This window comes from Bos javanicus, chromosome 16, assembly GCF_032452875.1.
Source record: "Bos javanicus breed banteng chromosome 16, ARS-OSU_banteng_1.0, whole genome shotgun sequence".
Lineage (NCBI taxonomy): Eukaryota > Metazoa > Chordata > Mammalia > Artiodactyla > Bovidae > Bos > Bos javanicus.
The window spans coordinates 28,236,249-28,256,757 of record NC_083883.1 but is presented as its reverse complement, the minus strand read 5'-3'; the positions used below and the strand labels follow the sequence as shown (position 1 = coordinate 28,256,757).

General features: G+C 35.5%; 1 protein-coding gene across 2 annotated transcripts in view; it reads left to right on the top strand.

Moving 5' to 3' along the window:
- WDR26 (WD repeat domain 26) overlaps positions 1-18,290 on the top strand; it is a 40,384-nt gene extending 22,094 nt beyond the window's left edge. For both annotated transcript variants that reach the window (XM_061382326.1, XM_061382325.1), the window contains exons 8-14: positions 950-1,090; positions 4,210-4,329; positions 6,230-6,375; positions 6,659-6,737; positions 7,009-7,138; positions 10,641-10,826; positions 13,628-18,290. In XM_061382326.1, coding sequence (XP_061238310.1) covers positions 950-1,090; positions 4,210-4,329; positions 6,230-6,375; positions 6,659-6,737; positions 7,009-7,138; positions 10,641-10,826; positions 13,628-13,653 — 828 coding nt within the window. In that variant the 3' untranslated portion in view covers positions 13,654-18,290. The remainder of the gene's footprint in view (positions 1-949; positions 1,091-4,209; positions 4,330-6,229; positions 6,376-6,658; positions 6,738-7,008; positions 7,139-10,640; positions 10,827-13,627) is intronic.
- Positions 18,291-20,509: the final 2,219 nt, after the last annotated feature.

Here is a 20,509-nt window from a genome sequence, read left to right as displayed (position 1 = left end):
TGTGAATAGTGCTAATACTGATTAGCACTAAATAAGTGGTAGCTCTCCTGGTGGGAGTGTAAAATGGTTTAAACACTTAAGAAACAGTTTGGCAGCTCCTCACATTGTTAAGCGCAGAATTGGCATATGACCAGCAATTCTACTCCCATACATACACCCAAGAGAAATAAAGACATGGGTCTGCACAAAAACTCTTACATAGTTGTAGCAGCATTATTCATAATAGCCAAAAAGTGGAAACAATCCAGATGTTGCTTAATATGGTATAGGCATAAAATGGAATACTATTCAACAATTAAAAGGAATAAAATACTGATATATTCCACAACAGGGATGAACTGGGAAAACATTATGCTAAGTGAAAGAAGCCAGTTACAAAAAACTGGACATGTTGTATAATTTCATTTATAGGAAATGTCCATAACAGACAAATACATGGAGAAAGTAGCAGTTGCCAGTGCTGGAGAAAGGGAGAATAGGGGATAACTGCCACTTAGTATGGAGATTCTTTTTGGGGTGATGAAAATGTTCTCAGTAATGGTTGCACAATCTCTGAATATACTAAAAGCCACTGAATCAAATACTTTAAAAGGGATGAATTTTATGCTAAGATACATCTCATTAAAACTTTTTAAGAGGAGGGGGTAGCTTTTATTATACTTTTTCCTTGAAAGTCTCGTAAGTACAAAGTCTGTGTCATCTTTATTTCCGTCTAGCATTCAGTGCCCTTGTGTGTAGTTGATGCTTAACGGATGTTGCAGCATGAATGAGTCTTCATGAAGCAAGTTAGAGGTTCTCTTAGGGGCAGGGAATTGGCAAAATCTGTGAAAATGTCCTCATATTAAACTATATTATCAAAGTGCATCTCTGTAGCTATTTAAGTTCTTACGCCCAAAAAACAGTGACTTTAGAAATGAGAGTTAACTAAGTTGTGTATTTTCCCTCCTAGGATACACACCTGCTAAAACTGCTTAAAACATTAGAAGGACATGCTTACGGCGTTTCTTATATTGCATGGAGTCCTGACGACAACTATCTTGTTGCTTGTGGCCCAGATGACTGCTCTGAGCTTTGGCTTTGGAATGTACAAGTGAGCAAATTTTATCCTTGGTTTAGTCTTTATAATCATACTGCACATCTTCATTATAACTTTATTCATGATCTGTAGAACCAAATCATTCAACCTAAATTCCCATGATATATTTCTTATAAAAGATAATTAATTCATCAAATGGAACCCAGGTGTCCAGATTTATAAATTTAAATATTTTGTTGAGCATAATAGCATTTTTGAAAGAATGATCAGTAGGTATTTTTAGGGATGTGGTACTTTATAGTGTGTAATATGTTCTATTTTACTGTGATACTTTGTACCTCAGTAAAGATTTCACAGTTGTTTTGAGGTTCCACAGTTCTATATAAAACTTACTTTTCAAGTGTGGAAACATGGACATGACACCACATTTTCCATTCCAGTGGCAATTGCACCATTTCCTTACCTATATTTAATGTTACAGTCTCGTTTAGTAGATTTAAATGATGTTTACAGTACTTACTATCAAGAGTTTTATTGTAGTTTCTAAATGAACTTAACACTTTATCTAGGGTTCCATTTTAGAAGAACTCAGCACTGAGTTCACCCTGTCATCTATTGGCTCTATTAAGTTCTTCCATAAGCTGACTGGTTAAATGATTTTTTTTTTTTAACTTCTTGGCAGGGGAATAGTTCAGGCTACAGTTTGGGTGTAAAAGTATAAGCTGATGGGATATGGTTTTGAGTTTGGGAACCCATGTGTAAGTTGATTTTTATCAAGAGTAAAGATAAAAGCTCCATAGAAATGACTCAATAAGACAGTATAGAAGACAGATAAATACTAAAATGTACCTGTGCCATAAATCTAATTCTACAGTAAGATTTATATTTCACCCCAGTTTTTTATTAAGAAAATTTTGAAATACTGAAAAAGGTTGAAATATGAATATAGTGATGACCTGTATCCGTGCCACCGTAGATTCAGCAGGTATTATTAACATTTTGTTACATTTTGTGTGTATATACCCACATGCATACAAACATACATATTTATATATCCATACCTAAAACATCTGGAAGTAAATTAAGATAATATTTTACCACTATTTAAACATGTATTTCCTTAACAGTAATATTCTCCTACATACTCAAATGCCATTATCTTACCTATAATTCTCTAATATTTGTTTCATAATTTAAAAATCCCCAGTTGTTCTCAAAATCAGACTAGTGTTGAATCAGTGTTGTATTTGTGATTGGGCTCAAGGTGGCCAAGCACAGAGTAGATCACATGGCTTCTCAAACAAGCTTAAGATGAATCTGACCTAAAAGACAATTTCCGCCCCCTCAAAGAGAGGAGGCGGAAATTGTCTTTTATATGGTCATAGTCCCACAACAGAGAGTCAGCCTGTGTAGTCTTCTTTAAATTCAATTTTGAATTTCTGGACAGTTAGACTGTTATAGCTTAACTGTTTTACTGTGTCTTATGTTACAGACTTGTTCTAAAAGGGTGGTCCTTTTAAGTCAGTTTTCAAAATTGCTCCTTTGAGATTTTATGTAGATTACTAATTACAGGTTTCCCCTGCTATCTGAAAGTAGTTATTCCTGTGAAATTTTTCATAAGCTAAAATGGCATAAAGAAGCAGTTACCTTAGGACACATCTTACTAAAGGATGCACAAAATAAATCAAGATAAAGCACAGGTGCTCACATAGCTCAACGCCATGGCAGCTTGATGCTGAGATGCTGAGTGTAGTTCCTGGGAAGGAGCCCTCTCACTCTTCAGAGTGTATGCTGCCTCTGTAACAACTCCCTGCGAAACACTGTTTTCACTTTCCACAGACATTTTTCGTAAAAGCAGAAATCCTCTTCAGATGTCTTTTGCTTGGCAAAAACAAGTGCTAATGTAGATCTTTGTAAAAGCCAAGTGGTACAAAGCAAACTTTAAAAATTCTGGGGATACCTGTAATGTCCTCATACTCAAACAGTCCTGAGCATAACAGAGGAAAAGACCATTTCTGCCTTCAGAACTTACTGTAAATAGAAAATGCTGAAGATTCAGCTGTTGCATATGTATTTGTGTTTCTAAATTTTTTTTTTACCCATTTATATTGCACAATCTCAAAAGACCGTGACTTGAGAATAGTTAACAATATGGGGGAAGGGTTTAAGATTGCTGAATTTTTTTTTCTTTTTCAGTGTAAGGAAGACATTCTGGTTTTTGTGCCCTCTTTGCTTTTATTACTTGGCCCCATTTCATGATCATGCACCCTTTTTTTTTTCTTTTCTTTTTTTTTTTTTTAATTTGATTACCCATTTCTCACAGGAAAATTATGCCCATGTACTTTTTATTATCCCAAGGGCAGCTCTTATCTCTCAGATCCTGTTTCTAATCCATGAACAAAATGGAATCAAGACTAGATTAAATGGTATGTGTCTACCTTCTAAGTTGAATAACTTAGAAAAAATAACAGGAGGATATCTGAGGGTTGTAACCAACTAAATAGTCTTACTTAGTTGGAAATGCTTTAAAATGACTATGCTAAACAGTACCAATGTCTTTCACTCTTTTCTGTTACTTTTAATTGAAATAAAGTTGTATATCAGAAAAATAATTTTTATTTTCCCATTCTCCCTTCTACATTTTGAGCATATTGGATATGAAATTAATGTAATTTAGACTGCCTACACTCTTGGCCTAGAGTAAAGGCATAGTTTTTCTGCCTATTAATCATGTTCTTAAGGAGTTGCTAATTGCATGAACTACAATTTTAGAATAAAATAAAGAACTGTGAACTAAGGAGAAGTGAGAACTCAGAAGCAATAGGTATGTTGTGCTGGGCTTTTCATCATTGTACTTGGGGAAAATTACTTGTTTTAATTTATGCATGTAATTGATTTAAGACAAGAGTTCTGTTTGAAGTTTATCTCATAGCTATTCTTTGAATCACCTATGCCAGGCTTTGTTTGACTCCTGAGTTTTTTTCAAGTATTTAATTTCTCTTCTGAATGCTATAGTCTTGTTCTATAAGGCCAATTTAAACAGTTTACTTTACTAATTAGGAATATTAAACTAACCAGATATCCCAGTTACTATCCTTTTTCTGTTTTTTCTTTATACGTTCCCTTTAGAGGAATATCTTGAAGATCTCATCCACAGTTTTATTTCCTTGTAGACGGGAGAGCTAAGGACAAAAATGAGCCAATCTCATGAAGACAGTTTAACAAGTGTGGCTTGGAATCCAGATGGGAAACGCTTTGTGACTGGAGGTCAGCGTGGGCAGTTCTATCAGTGTGTGAGTATTTAGTGCCCTATTTCAGATGCCTACAAATTTACTTAAAAGCAAATTCAGTTTTGTAAAAATAAAGAATTCACTTGATAACTTTTATAAAATATATGAAAACCCACTTGACTGTCTAAGATAAACACTGTCCAATAGAACTTTGTGTGGAATCTTTTTATTTTTTAAAAACACATTTCAAGTGCTTATACAAAGTATAGGCTTTGAATTTAGTGAAACATTAAAAAAAAGATTGTCCTACTAAACATTTTGTTCTTATAAATAAATAAGTTTCTTATGTATAGGGACAAAAAGTTTTAGTATTTAATTCTTTGGTGGGGAGGTCTTTGGCCCTTTGGATTTTTTGTATCTCTCTCGGCCTCCCTCCCCTCACCTGCCCCCCTCCCCGAAAAATGCTGTATTTCATGAGGAGACTGACTTTCAAATATTTGAGGAATAAAAGTGATGATGAATGTTGCCAGGAAACTTTCCAGTCTTTATTTGAGGTGTCTTCTGATCATTACCTGCCCTATTAATCTTGGAGTGTTGGGATAATAAAAGTAAGTAATAGGTAAAACATCTTATGACAAAGTAGATGATGATACAAATGCCGTGTCATTACTCTCTATTATCTAGATTTCATGTCTCATATCACTGCCTACCATGGTTCCAGTAGATCCTTCTAGATTTATTTATTTAAGACTAAAGTTAAATATCATAACCCCATCAAATCATTCAGTGTGGGTCATTTATCATAAAAACTTTTATGTCGCCATTACAAATTAGCAGTTTCATTAAGCTGACTGCAAGACTCATGGAATCTAGTGTGCTATTATCTCAGCATGGTTGTAAGTCATTTAATTTTTCCTCAGTTGTCCCAATGCAGTTTATTGATACACCCCTGATTTTCTTTTATTTTAAGTGGTCAGTACCATTATAATATACTAATTTAAGCATTTTATGTCTGGACTTTCTCTCCATGGGCTAATGCTGTACTTTCATTGATTGATTGATATAATTGACATATATTGTTACATTAGTTTCAGATGTATGACATAATATGATCCAGTATTTGTATGCATTACAGAATGAGTTCCACAATAAGTCTTGTTAACAAACATCACCATACATAGTTACAAAATTTTTTTCTTATGATGAGGATTTTTAAGATTTACTTTATTAGCAACTTTCACATATGCAATACAATATTATTAACTATAGTCACCATTTTGGCATTTAAGCCATTAGTTCTTAATTCCCTGGATTCAAGGTGGCCTTGTGTGTTTCTGCTGACTTTGCCGTCCCTTACAGTGCTTAAGCCTTCAGGGTACATGACTTGGTAGTTGCCTAACCTGTAAAAATAGGATTGGCACTCAGAGCTTTGAATGTTCAGGAAGATAATGATCCTAAGAGCTTTGCTCAGTAGAGCATGTTACAAACTTGATGACTTTTTTTAAAACATCATAACAGATTCCTAAGTTCTGTACAGCTATAATTCATGTTAGTTATCTTTTTCCATATCACAACTTCTGAATATTATAGTACAAATCCCAGTATAGTGTATTTTAAAGGGATGTTTAAATTATTTTCCAAAAGTTGTGAGCCCTTGAAACTTAAGGAGTCTTTTCTTTCTTTGTATTTATTGTATTTATTTATGCTTGATAGAAGGGAAGATAGATTTGCTAAGATTCTCCCCCTCCTCTTAGGTATTGTAATGAAATTTGACTTATATAAATTTTGATAATTGAAAACACTTAAGGAACAACTAGGTTGCGATCAGTCTCAGGAAAAGATAGATATTACAAAAAGATATATTAAGAGATTCTTTTGGGGAAAAAAAAAAAGATTCTTTTGGTTCTTTGTTTGCTTTCTGAGTGCTGTTCTGTAATGAAGTTAATAGTAATTTTCTCCTCAGGATTTAGATGGTAATCTCCTTGACTCTTGGGAAGGAGTGAGAGTGCAATGTCTTTGGTGCTTGAGTGACGGGAAGACTGTTCTGGCATCAGATACACACCAGCGAATTCGGGGATATAACTTCGAGGACCTTACAGATAGAAACATGTAAATATACTTTATATCCATTAAACAACAGTTATCTGATTTGTATTAAAAGTGTAGTAGAACTTCTTCAAAAGAAGAGTTGTTATTTTTATTATGTTTTTGGTTTGATTGGTAATTTGGGTGGATAGTCTGGTGGTGCTTAGTAATTATTAACTCAGATTCTTTTTCTTGATTGAAATATAGTATGTAATAGTGATTACAGACTTAAATGTGTTGTATTTAAATAATTTGAATGTCTTGATTCTTCGTATGTTGGTTTTGACAAATTGTTTTTTGGTTACAGAGTACAAGAAGATCATCCCATTATGTCTTTTACTATTTCAAAGAATGGCCGATTAGCTTTGTTAAATGTAGCAACTCAGGTAAGTTTATTAACATAATTCTCAGGAAAATTTAGCTTAGTTAAAATTTGTGGGTTTTAGTATATATAAACAAATATTTTTATGAATTCTTAAATTTTAATTTGTGTGTTTGATCCATAAGTTTATAGAGTCAGTTGGAAATTTTTCAGGACATTGGCATTTTGCATAAACAGAAAATGGAAATGTTCATCAGGCAAATACATAGTCACAGATTACTCTTTAAAATTCTTTTATGTTAAGAATAAATACCTATATTCTCCTTTGCTTACAGGGAGTTCATTTATGGGACTTGCAAGACAGAGTTTTAGTAAGAAAGTATCAAGGTGTTACACAAGGGTTTTATACAATTCATTCATGTTTTGGAGGCCATAATGAAGACTTCATCGCAAGTGGCAGTGAAGGTAAATTGTGTCTCTGTTGATTCACAGATATATATAGATGGACTGAAAGTTCTATAATTCTCTGAATTTGTAAAGGTAGTTATGTCTCCAAACAAATTCAAGATGTTAAATCAGAAATCGTGTGAGTCATTTATCCAGTACACTGTTGATTCCCCTTTTCCTGAACTGATTTGAGTCCCTCCCTACTGCCACAGATCCACAGTGCCTGTTGTGGCTGTGTGGAAGTGTGTTTGGTGCATGTGTCAAATCAAGATTCAGTTAAATCATTACTCTTTTGTAGGTATTTTTCTTTTCGTGAGATTTAACGGTTTTCAGATGTTAATAGTATCTTAAAAATCAAGGTTAATTATGTTTTACTTGATCTTGGACAAAATTGACTGTAATTAGATCTTCAGTGGTTCTTTAATGACCGAAGAAAATAATTTAGATTTTCTTTGAGACCATGGGATTCTTATCATCTCAGAAAAGCTCAAATTATGGAATTAACTACTACCTTTTTTAATAACTTACTCTGGTCTAATAACATCAGTATATCAGGCAGGCACGTGCCTCAAGTAGTCTAATTTAAAACATTGTGTAAAATATGCGAGCACAAATAAGTGAGGCAGTATTAAAAGTTGCTGTACATTTTAAGGTAATAGAAACAAATAATGGCAGATTATTGAAAATTTTCTTTCAACACATTTTCTCGAGTACCCACTTCGCTGTTCTAGTACTGTAGCAGCAAATTACTTAAGTCATTTTTTAAAAACTGAATCTAGTTTTCCAAGATAGACCAAGGAACTGGATTATGTTGGTGAACACTTGGTGATGTTCGGTTACTGTGTGAGATGTTTCTATTTTCCCTTTCTTGAAAAAAAAAAACTGATCTCGTAGAGAAGAGGATCACAAGGTGACACATGAGTTTTTCCTTTGTGTATAAGGTGTATTTAAGGATTGGGACAAAGAGACATTTAGAGATTTAGATTTTTCACATGAAGCATATGACTTCATTCTTTCTTTCCCCTAAAAATGTCATTCAGATAAGATTAAGAAAAGAGAAGAGTGGCTTGCTAGGTAACAATTGGGAGTTCACTTCTTTCCCATCAAAAAATCTTTTTATCTGTTAATGTTATTTTCTTCTAGATTTTCCATTGGTTTCTATTTGATATGATTTAAATATCTTAAGCCTTCTATATGCTTTTTAGCTTCTCCTACTCGAAGATCCTTCCCCATGCTGTATTTAATCCTTCTCCTGATGGGGTTTTTTACCCCTCTTAATTATGCCTCACAATCGTGTGTGTGTGTGTCCAACTCTTTGTGACCCCATGGACCATAGCATAGGTTGCCATTTCCTCCTCCAGAGGATCTTCCTGGCTCAGGGATAGAACCCACATCTATTATGTCTCCTGAATTGGCAGGTGGATTCTTTACCAACTGTGACAATCCCCTATACTCTTTCTAAAAATAATACATAGCCTAGAAGTACTTTTAAAAAACATGTATTGCCACTATTATCCCTAGTGATGTCAATCTTTTTTTTTTCCGGCCCAAACTAACTTTAGAACTAAGCCTGATGAATAATGTAATTAAGCCACATTATATTCCATTTAGGGCTAAAAATGAAACATAACTGTGAAGGAAAGAGATTAGGATTCTCATGACTCAGGTGGTTTAGAATGGCTCTAAAAATGTTTTCAACACCAAGTGGTTATAGCAAATATGCTGTCTCCCAAGATGTCCACAGTAATCCATTCGTTGTTTATTTGTAAGAAATACATTCCAAGAACCTTCCAAACCCCCCAAATCATGAATGTCAATATAAGATAGAGCAATAGGAAGCATTTCCCCCTAAAAGTTACGCCATTACTCCAGCCTTTTCATTGTGCTGATAATAAAGAGAAAAACTTACTTTTTCCTCTGCATTGGCACTGGATTCCTTAAACTGATAAAAGTAAGCAGAACTTGATCATAAGGCCTGTCATTGTGACCTTGACTGCTCAGATCTTTCTTAATTTTTGCTGCATATTCAATAAATATCCTCCTTGGATATGTGTTCACAAAAGCATTTTTCATCCAGATTTCAGTAGGCAGATTTTGGTTGGATTCTCACTTTTCAGGAAAGCCTGTAGTCTTTCTTTGTGGACTTGCTCTGTCCAAGGGGAAGCATAGCTAGTCTGGGCATTTTTTTTTTACTTTTGTTAGTTTTATTTTATTCAAGGAAAATTATTTTTAAAAATGACTGAACAACGAATACCTTCTAGGAAAGATAAATTCAGTACTTCAGTGAGTTCCTTTTAGCTTTCGCTTTCCATACACAAAAAAATGTTCAACAGTGGTTCCAACTTTTTATCTTTGTAAGTTTTGAAACCAGGGCATGTTCTTTTACCACAAGTTGATTACCTGTTCACCACTCTCTGGCAGCACATCCGCTGAAAGTTCCCACATTGATCATGTATGTAACTGAGTGACAGCTCTTCAGATGGGACACTTTTCTAACTCACCCTGGGGTTCTGCCCTCTGTTCAAGAACCATCACTTACATTTAGTTAACTCTTTATGGTAATACATGGTGTTCACTGTGTATTGGACTCTGTTCAAAACATTTCTTCATATACAGACTTACTTTATCCTCATAATATGATGAGGTAAGTATGACTCCCCGTTTAAAGAAGAAAAGTTGCAGGGGGTGGGAAATGTGCCCAGAGTTACACAGCTGGTCAGGAACACAGGGAGGATGTGGACCAAGTAGTCTGACTCTACAGCCCTTACTCTGAACCACTACTCTGTACTAGACAGTTGTTTCATTTTGTTTTTGAAGATTAGTTTATCCAAAGAAACAAAGTTGTTGGGGTTTTTGGTTTTTATGGGCACTTAATGAGAGTGTAAATAGACTACACACAGTCATATCATGATACAGCTGTAGGACAGCCGGCTAGCCTCTCAAGTAAACACGTGAGCAGGACGTCCCGGATTTCAATCCCAGGTTCACCGTTTACCAGCTGTTAACCATGAGGAGATTGCTTACACTTGCAGTTCATCAGTCACCATCCATAAAAGGGATAAGCACCACCTCCTGATGGTGGTGAAAACTAAATAATATAGTTATTTAGCACCTAAAACATTGTAAGCACTCAATATTTAGCTGTCATCTTAATTGCCATATTTGAATTTGGATACATTGCTTCTCTGTCACCCCTCATTTCCATAGAATTTATCTTCATCCTAGATTTCTTTATATTCAAAGGTCTTGACTGTGATTATACATTATGTATTACAGAATATTGCAGATTCTATGATGACTTGCAAGCTGGTTTGTCATTTTTAACAGGGGGAAAATGTGTATTTTATTAAAATTTAAATGGATTTTTCAAAAAACAATATGTTAAATTATTCACATTGTTTTTGTTGTCCTTTCAAGTCTGATACGTTAAATGTTCTGTAATGAGCAGTAAACTTAAAATCAGTCAATTTTGTTAATCTATTATACTTTCCCAACTTTTTTCTGAATTACTGTTATTCAGATCACAAGGTTTACATCTGGCACAAACGTAGTGAACTGCCAATTGCGGAGCTGACAGGGCACACACGTACAGTCAACTGCGTGAGCTGGAACCCACAGATTCCATCCATGATGGCCAGCGCCTCAGATGACGGCACTGTTAGGATATGGGGACCAGCACCTTTTATAGACCACCAGAATATTGAAGGTAACCGTCATACAGTATTGTGTTTTTTTCCAAATGAAACCTTGCCTTAATTTATCATTAAGTTGTAGCACTTTTGGGCGGTACTTTAAAGTGTAGGATATAATAGATTTTCTCCCTCATTTAAAGATTGTACACTATATCTCACTGCACAGGAGTTTAATTAATCTAATATGCAACAGTATTTTTTTGTTTGTTTTAATGATGACAGTGGTGAGAATACGCAGGAATATGCCACCTCATTTATAGGCAAGTTAGTATTGCCACTTTCAAAATCTTCGTAAAAATCTTCCTTCATTGACAAGAAGTATTTTATACTTCTGTGCTCGTGAAAACTAGCTAGTATATGAAATTTGAACAACTGAGAATGATCTTGCTTATGGTTTTATCCTTACAGATGAGTATCTGTTAATACCATGTAGCACACTAGCATGAACTGTGCATGATGGACAGAGAAAGAGAATGGAACTAGAATTCATCATGTACCTATGTGCCTAGTAACCTGCTAGGCCCTTTATAGACACTGTCTTGCAGAACATCTTTATAGCCCTGTAAGAGAAATGGAGAAGTGTGTTTGTCCTCATTTCTGGAGTGTGAAAACTGAAGCGTGGCAAGACTAGTTAACTTGTAGAGTGCTACCAGGTCTTCAAATCTTAAGTCTGAAAGGTGTTTTCCATTACTTTCAGATACCAGAAAAAAGCCCAAAGCCAGAAAGCTAACAGTTAAGGACATAGCTTAATTGAGCAAGATATGCTAGAAAGAAGAGATAATGAGAAATTTTATGTAAATGACTTACCTGTTCTTTTTTTAGAGCAGAAATATTTAGTTTGCTTAAAAGGGAATAATTTACCTAGAAACAGACAAACAGATTTTTTTGTTCACAGTGTGTCCCACCTAAGTGTTTTTAGTAAGAAAGATGACCAGCTGCTCTCAGTTATGCTCAGAGGAGGAGGGTTGTCAGGGTAGCACGAATGGCTTAAAAGCATGTTTTCTGTGCTTTTATCTGTATGGTACGAACTGTACCAGATCTCACTGGTAGGTGAGGATGTACAGCCAAAGACAAGGGTAAAAAGCATGTAGAGTACACAGCTCAAGAAGTTGGAAAACTACTCTTGAGTTATTCAGAAGCTTCTAGGGCATTTTTGTATTTGTAGATCACTACATGACATGATTTCACTAACATACCTCTGAAATTAGCTAAAAACAAAAATCTTGTATTGATTTCCTGTTGTGTGTGTGTGTTGTCCCTTTTTAGGTTTCAAGGCCTACTCATAGATACTTTAGAGATCTATAACTGAGATTATATGTGATTTTCAAATTTAATTAGTCATTTTGGAAATTATTTCTTCAAATAAACATTTGATACAAAGAACTAGGAAAAATACTAGGTATATAGTAACAGATTTACCTTGTAAGTAGATTTATTTTAGACGTAGCTTTAAGGATATGTTTGTGCCTCCACTACAGTGGAATAAGAGTTGCAGTGCTATTTGTAATTTAATTATTGTGGATACTCATGGTGGATGAGACAAACTTAGTCCAGTTGTAAGAACTGGGTCAAATTAAGCAATTTTCAGTTGTGCGTTGCAAATAGGTATAGCACTAAAAGATTTTCATTTATACCTACAATGGGAAGACAACTGCTTTGTAACCAGATACTTGGTTCCATGCTTTTTATTAAGGTATCCTCTGAGTTCTTTTTCCCCTGCTCGAAAACATGTTTTCTAATTAATATCTGTTTGGAATAGACATTTGGGAAAAATGTAGATGAAGCTAAGGAAATGGCATTCCAAAACCATATGTATCCTAAGATACTATAAGTCATTTAACTAAAAATACTTAAGTTCCAAAAAAAAGAATCACTGACCTTTTATTATAAGTAGCAATCCATACTACATTTTTTTTTTTTTGAGGACTGTATAAAATGGAATAGAATCAAGTACTCATACATGCTACAACATGGATGAACTTTAAAAACAATATGCTATGAAAGAAGCCAGACAAAAAAGAGTACCTACTAGGTTCCATTTATATGAAAGTGTCCCAAATAGGCTAATCTATAGAGAAAGCAGACTAGTAATTGCTTAGGATTGTTGATCAACTTCTAATGGTGATGAAAATGTTTTAAAATTGATTGCCTTGATGGTTGTACAATCCTATGTGAATATGCTAATAAATACTGAATTGTCCAGTTTAAATGGGTGCATTGTAGAGTATGTGAATTATATCAGTAGAGCAGTTAACACATTGTCCTTCCCCCCTCCCCCCGCCACACACACACACACAGAGTAGGGTAATATTGCAAAGTTTCAAACTGAACCACTAAAAGAATTCAATATTGGATTGGACAAAAAAGTTTATTTGGATTTTTCTGTAAAATTGGGAAACTGAACAAACTTTTTGGCCAACCCAGTACATAGTTACAGTGCAGTTCTACCTTGGACTGCCAGATGTTCTTTCTTCTCTTCTATTGAAAACTACCATAAAAATGTTTCCACTCTGAGTAACTATTTCAAGATTTCTTTTTAAAGTATAAGATTCCAATATGATTATTCACTTGGGTTCTCCAGTATTCAAAATAATCATGGGTTTAGACTGTAATATGTAGCCTAAGATGTGATAACACAGTTTTAATGATCATGATGAAAATACCAAGAATTTGCCTTGATGTGATTGTTTTTTAATGTTAAGATATTTTGTGATGTCTTGATGCTAATTTCAAAACTTTCTAACTGATAACTTTTTTCTCCCCCTCCCCTCTTCTTCTTTTCCCCCAATACACATTTCATCTTGTCTTCATTCAGAGGAATGCAGTAGCATGGATAGTTGATGGCGAATTTGGAGCAGACGACTTCTGTTTAACTTAAAATTAGTCGTATTTTAATGGCTTGGGATTTGGTGCAAACAAACATGATTGATAGCTGGACTGACATGCTCGTCATGAAAAAAGAACCATTTCTGAAGCCCGATTGGGGCCAAACATTTACACCTTGCTTCATAGTAACCAGTTGAGATGAAGCACGTCGTTAGAACGTTGTTGGACACCATGTTGAATTATCCCCCCATCGGTTGTGAAGAACTGTGCTACATTCAGGCTTACCCATTGAACTCAGTATATATATTTTTTTCCCTCCTGCCTTTTGTCTGGCAGGATACCATTCTTGTTGCTCTTCTGTGTAATGAAGTTTAAATGCTTGTTTGGAAAACTTTATTTAACAGTTTAGAAGGCTTGATAGAAAGAGTGCATTAGTCTGAAGAGTATACATTGGATAGGAAAGAATTTCCTTCTTTTGTTTCTCCAAATCTTTCCGCCTTATTTAGCTTGAGATCTTTGCAGCTTGGTTCATGGATTCTAGCCTTGCCCGTTGCGCAGTATATACTGATCCAGATGATAAACCAGTGAACTATGTCAAAAGCACTCTCAATATTACATTTGACAAAAAGTTTTGTACTTTTCACATAGCTTGTTGCCCCGTAAAAGGGTTAACAGCACAATTTTTTAAAAATAAATTAAGAAGTATTTATAGGATTAAAGTGACTTCATTTGTATACATTTGGAATCTAAACCAGCTAAAAAAGAGTTTCCTTTATGACTTAGATATGCAGTATAACTGATGCTCTTCTGGAATACCACATGAGACATGGTCAGAAACAGTACTTGGAAGGACATTATACAGAAAATTCAGAGTAGTGCTTTGAAGATTTTCCCCCTTTTGTTTTATTCCCGAAGGAACATCAGTACCTGATCTTGAAGAAATTTAAGATTCAAAAAGAGAATTTTTAATTTGTACCAATATGAGAGATCAGTAGTCCGTATAAGTTTTCAACAAAGCTTGTTCCAAGTTGTTCTCAATTTGGGGAATCATTTTGGTGTCATCTAGCAAGAGAGTAGAAATCAGCAGATATAACCACTTTGGAAGTTTATAGTATAACTGAGCTTGTTAGAAGAATTCAGCAGGTTACAAACATACTTAAACTGGGTTTAAAACCTCATAATCATTTCTCTAATTGCCCTTAATATTTTGACATAGGGATACATAAATTTAAAGACTATTTCTCCTCAGTTTTTCAGATATTGCCATACTGAACCTCATTCTAAACTGGTGCTGTGGGTAGTGTCCCTCTCCCCTCCCTGTTTAGTTTAAGGAAAGGTTTCCTTCATGGAAAAGCACTTTTGAGAATTTCACATTTAAAATACGCCAAAAGCCTGATGTTCACATTGTGCTTTTAAAATCCCGTAACAGCTGAGTACAACATACTTAGTCTCCTTTGAAATTCCCTCCCCGTTTCAGTAGAGGATGAATGTGGTGACCATAGCTGTTACATTGAGAAGAGTGGGAATATCTCCAAAATAAGATTCTGGTGAAGAAAAAGTCTTAACGCTGTTTGCTTTTGACCCAGCCAAATCTATATTATTTACCATGAGCAGACTTCTTCAGGATCCACAAAGAAGAGAAGAAAGGCTTGGATGTCAGGAGTTCTTCCTTGGTGGGTGGGATGGGGGTGGGGGGCCTTTAACAGGAGGGTAGCAGGGAGAAATGGTCAAGTCAGGGAAGGGGAGAAGAAAGAAAAACACAAATTGGCCTTAAAATAGCTCGGATTCTCCCAGAAGCTCATAGTAAGAGGAGATGACAGATCGTGGTCAGCAGATTATTTTATCAAATTGGTAATGTAAAAGATTTCTTTAAGCTCCATTTTGCAGAGACCACCACTTAGAGAATCAAGAATTCCTGTTTTGATATTTCTAAGTTAAAATAACTATATGTTACAGTTTATCTGGTACTTCATTTTTCCTAACTAAAATTACTTTTTACTTTAAGCTTGAATAAAATCTTCATTGGTAACTGTATATAATTAAGTGGCAACTTCTGTTTACCTCAGTACAGTTAAATCCATTCATATTTTAAGTGATTCGTGTATACCCTGAAGCCATTAATTACCCCAATCTCTATGGTAACATCACTAACAAAATGTGGGCATAGAAACTCCACAGCTGTTTACAAATTGCATTACAGTGTGCCATGGTACCTTTGTAACATTCACTGGGATTTGTGCCCGTTCAGGGGCAATTTGGCACTCAGAGTCTACTGTCCTTCACCCAACCACCCCTAGATCTGAGTTTTCAGAGTGCTTCTGAAGTACAGTTTAAGAACACTTTAAAAAAGTGGAGGCAAAGTGAGGCACATTTTACAAGAACATAACTCCAATAAAACGGAGTATCAACTATGCAAAGGTTTCTGTAGCAGCTAGGTGAGTTTGTGTTCCAAGTCTGTCTGAATTGGCAGCTTCCTACATATACTGGTACTTGGTGGTGCCAACTTGCTGTAAACGTCTATTTCATGCATGTGCCGTGCAGTGACTGCTAGAAAGGTGAAATAAATGAAGAAACCTAAGACTTTGTGGTACAAAGAACCTGATGACAGGATGGTCCAACTCATAGCTGTCAAGTGAAACCTCTGACTGTGCTGTAGTCTCTCTAGGCTTGAGGTGAGAGTATTTTCAAGCCAGCTGCAAGATACTAACAAATGTATAAACTGAAAAGTACCAATACTTTTTGCACATAGATCAAAATAGAGTGGAGAATTTTGGCTCCAAAAATCAGGTTAGTAGGCTCATTTCCATGTGCTTGAAAATGTTTTTGTTGTTAACCGTTAATCAAGGGCTAGAGCATGTATGAAATTAAATGTCTTTTTCCTCCAAATAACTGGTTATTAATAGTACAGTGTTGGATTTGGGGTTCCTAAAATGGGTGTGTGGGTGGTGAATTAAGAGTAGGGAATTAGCTGGGAGGGAAGACGCCCTCAGTTTTTATTTCTGTATTTTATTAGTGTTCATGCTAGCTACACTTCTGTTACTGGCCAGGTAAATGTTCTATTTAACCAGGTAAGTAGTTTAAACAGAGGAAATTGTGTTTGCAAATGCCCCTACTAATTGGCCCATTTTAGTGGGTGGGAGAACAAAAAGGGATTACCTAACTTTTAACTAAAATAACTTGTCAATATGTTATGAATCTGAAATCACCCTAGCAGTAATTTGGTGATTTTTATTATTAGGAGTGTTGTCCCTGTAGAGTGGCGTTCCATGACATTAATAGAAAACCCTTTTTCCCCACCCCTCCCCATCTTGAAATTCTCTTTTTTAGGTTCCTGCACACAAGAACTGACCCTAACACCTCTGCTCACACTGGTAAATATATCTTAACATCTCTTGAAAGGGAAATATCCATATCAGTTTCTTTCACAGCAGAAGAATGACTACTTTTGAATGGGGAGGAAAGAAGACATTTTTCTTAATATCCTTTTTGTCCCATATCTAAAATGTTTATCTTGATTTTGTTTTACTTTCTCATTTAAATTTTAGCAACGTTTTTGGGGTTGTTCCCGAAAACATTACTTCCATTTCAAAAACCATACCTGATTTAACATAAACTGCTAATTTTAAGAGAAGAGGTGAATTTGCATTTACACTTAGACACTTTCTAAAAACAGGGTGAACTTAATTGAAAATTTTCAGTGTTGTTAAGCTATTGTTATAGTAGCTGCCCTATAGTTGCAAAAACAAAACCCATCACATCCTTTATCTGCTTAATCCAGATAGCCTGGATTTAATGAAACTAATAATATAAAAATGTGTGTGTGTGTGTTGTATCTGTATGAAAGAGAGAGAGTACTTAATAAGTCCTAGAAGCAGCTGTTCTGGGTTCTTAGCAATTTTACTGAAAGTCTCGTGCACATGTGAAGTGCCCTCTCTGAATTAAGGTTTGGTTAATATTGGTATATTTTTATAAGACTGAAATTGTGTCCCCATCTTTAACTTAAAACCTTTTCATCATCAGGGTCAATGTGCTAAAACTGAATCGGAACATTTTTAGGCACAGGTGGAAAAAATTTTATTGGCTCCTTGAAAATGTGTGTGTGTGGCGAGGGGAATAGATCCACAAAAGCATGTGTGTATTTATAAACCAAGCTGTAGAGATCAAGAAGAGAACTTAAGTGTTGATCTCAAGATTTCCTAAATTGTCAAGATTTACATGGCATTGTGGTGGAACTAGTTAACACTTAGAGCTTTTGGTATGTAATAATTATTTGCTATGGACTGATTAAATGTTTCAAAGGATTGTGTTCTTAAATTTGGGGGGGTTGTTTTTTGTTTTTAACTGCCTCTCAGATTATATTTAGTAGTTTAAATTTTTTTGCTTTATTATTTCATTAAAGCGTAAAAATCTTCAGGTCTCTGGTATATTTATTTTCACTTGTTCTACTAATTATTTACAAAACACCCTTTGTTAACTTTTATAAATGTGTAGTATATTAAATGTCTTTAAATTTTTGTTCAACTGAAATATGTTAACTTTGATTTGCTTTCCTGGGTTTTTTTTTTAAAAATACACCTTTTCCATGTCAGTGCATAGCACTTAACCAATTGTTTGTACTCCCTTTTAATTCAATAAACAGAATGAATAATTAAGTAATTGTAGCTGTGTTAAATCAAATAGCCACTAATCTGAGTGTTTAAATAGTAATTTTTACCTACAACAATCAGTTTGCTGAATCTGACATCCATAGATTCACCTGGAGTTTTTTAAGTGTCTAACAAAGCCCTCTTAGCCAGTTATCTTTTTAAAGAGCTATTGTATGTAACTATGGATTAATTTAGAAAATCTACAGGAACATTTGCATTTTAAAGGAATCATATGCCACATGTTCAAAAATGTTGTTCAGTCACCCAGTCGTGTCCGACTCTCTGCACCCCATGGACTCTAGTGCGCCAGGCCTCCCTGTCACTCATCATCTCCTGAAGTTTGTCCAAGCTCATGTCCATTGCATCAGTGATACCAACCAGCTAACTCATCCTCTGATGCCCTCTTCTCCTTCTGCTCTCAATCTTTCCCAGCATCAGGGACTTTTCCAATAATTCGGCTGTTCACAGCAGATAACCAAACTATTGGAGCTTCCGCTTGCATCAGTCCTTCCAGTGAGTATTCAGGGTTGATTTTCCTTAAGATTGAATGGTTTGATCTCCTTGCTGTCCAAGGGACAATGAGGATTCTTCTCTAGCACCACACTTAAAAGGTATCAATTCTTTGGCAGTCTGCCTTGACCTGGGTTCGATCCCTGGGTTGGGAAGATCCCCTGGAAAAGGGAAAGGCTGCCCACTCCAGTATTCTGGCCTGGAGAATTCCATGGACTGTATATAATCCATGGGGTCACAGAGTTGGACACGACTGAGCGACTTTGACTTCATTTCACTTCTTTACAGTCCAGCTCTTGCAGTGAGGGTAACAAATAGATTCAAGAGATTAGATCAAGTTTACCTGAAGAACTACGGGCGGAGGTCCATAATATTATACAGGAGGCAGCGAATAAAACCATCCCAAAGGAAAAAGCAAGAAGGCAAAGTGGTTATCTGAGGAGGCTTTACAAAGAGCTGAACAAAGAAGAGACGCAAAAACAAGGGAAAAAGGGAAAGGTATATCCAACTAAACACAGATTTCCAAAGAACAGCACAGAGACAGGAAGGCCTTCTTCAATGAACAGTGTCTAAAACTAGAAGAAAACAACAGAAAGGGGTAGAGATCTCTTCAGGAAAATTGGGAGATACCAAAGGAACATTTCACTCAAAGAGGGGCACAATAAAGGACAGAAATGGTGGAGACCTAGTGGATGCTGAAGAGCTGGAAAGAACACACAGAAGAACTGTACCAAAAAGATCTTAATGAACTGGATTGCTACGATGGTGTGGTCAGTCACACAGTCAGACATTTTGTGCAGCGAAGTCAAGTGGGCCTTAGGAAGCACTGCTGTTAATAAAGCTAGTGGATGCGATGGAGTCCCTAAAGGATGATGCCATCAAGGTGTTGCATTCAATATGTCCACAAATCTGGAAGACCCAGCAGTAGCCACAGGACTGGAAGAGTTTCAAAAATACTACTACATCTGAAATTATGCAGTTAGGCAGTGGAAATGCTGACAAGGGGTGAAAATACATTTCCAATTTGAAATTAAAATTTATTTCGTAACAGATATATAGTTCTTTAAAGATCTCCTTGGAGAACACGTTCAATACATACAAACCTATGCAGTACACTTGTGTTTATGAAAATGAAAACAAAGTGCCCATCAGTGAATTACTACAGAAGTAGGCTTTATGATTTTTACTGCTAAGAACGACGTTCTGCACAGTAGAAGGAAGTTCAAATGTGGAAAATCTGTATTTAGCAGGCAGTGAGTGGAGAGTCAGCTTAGGATAGCAGACCCACTGGTGAGGCAGAGAGAGTAGTGCTTCCACACGCTGCTCCCCTCTTCAAAGGTATGGTTGCCACTTGCTCTGATCAACAGGCAAGAGGAACTTTTTCTACTTGAGTCTTTAAATATACAGCTACACTTGGTGGATTTAGCTTAGTCAGATTATTCCTCTTTATTTTTTTTTATTTATATATATTTTTATCTCTCTTTAAAGTTTCATGCCAGATCCCAGCAGGTATAGAAAACTTCCCAACCTTAATAAATCTGACAGTAGAGTTGTATTTTAAAAACACAATTCTCTTCCACTTAAGCAAGAGAAAAGTTGGTCTTTAGTTACATCATTTCATGACTTGACATTTTTTCCAGAAAGACTTAAACCTGTAAACATTCAACAAAATCACCCCGTCATCCTGTCAACTCAGGCTCATGCTGAGTCATATT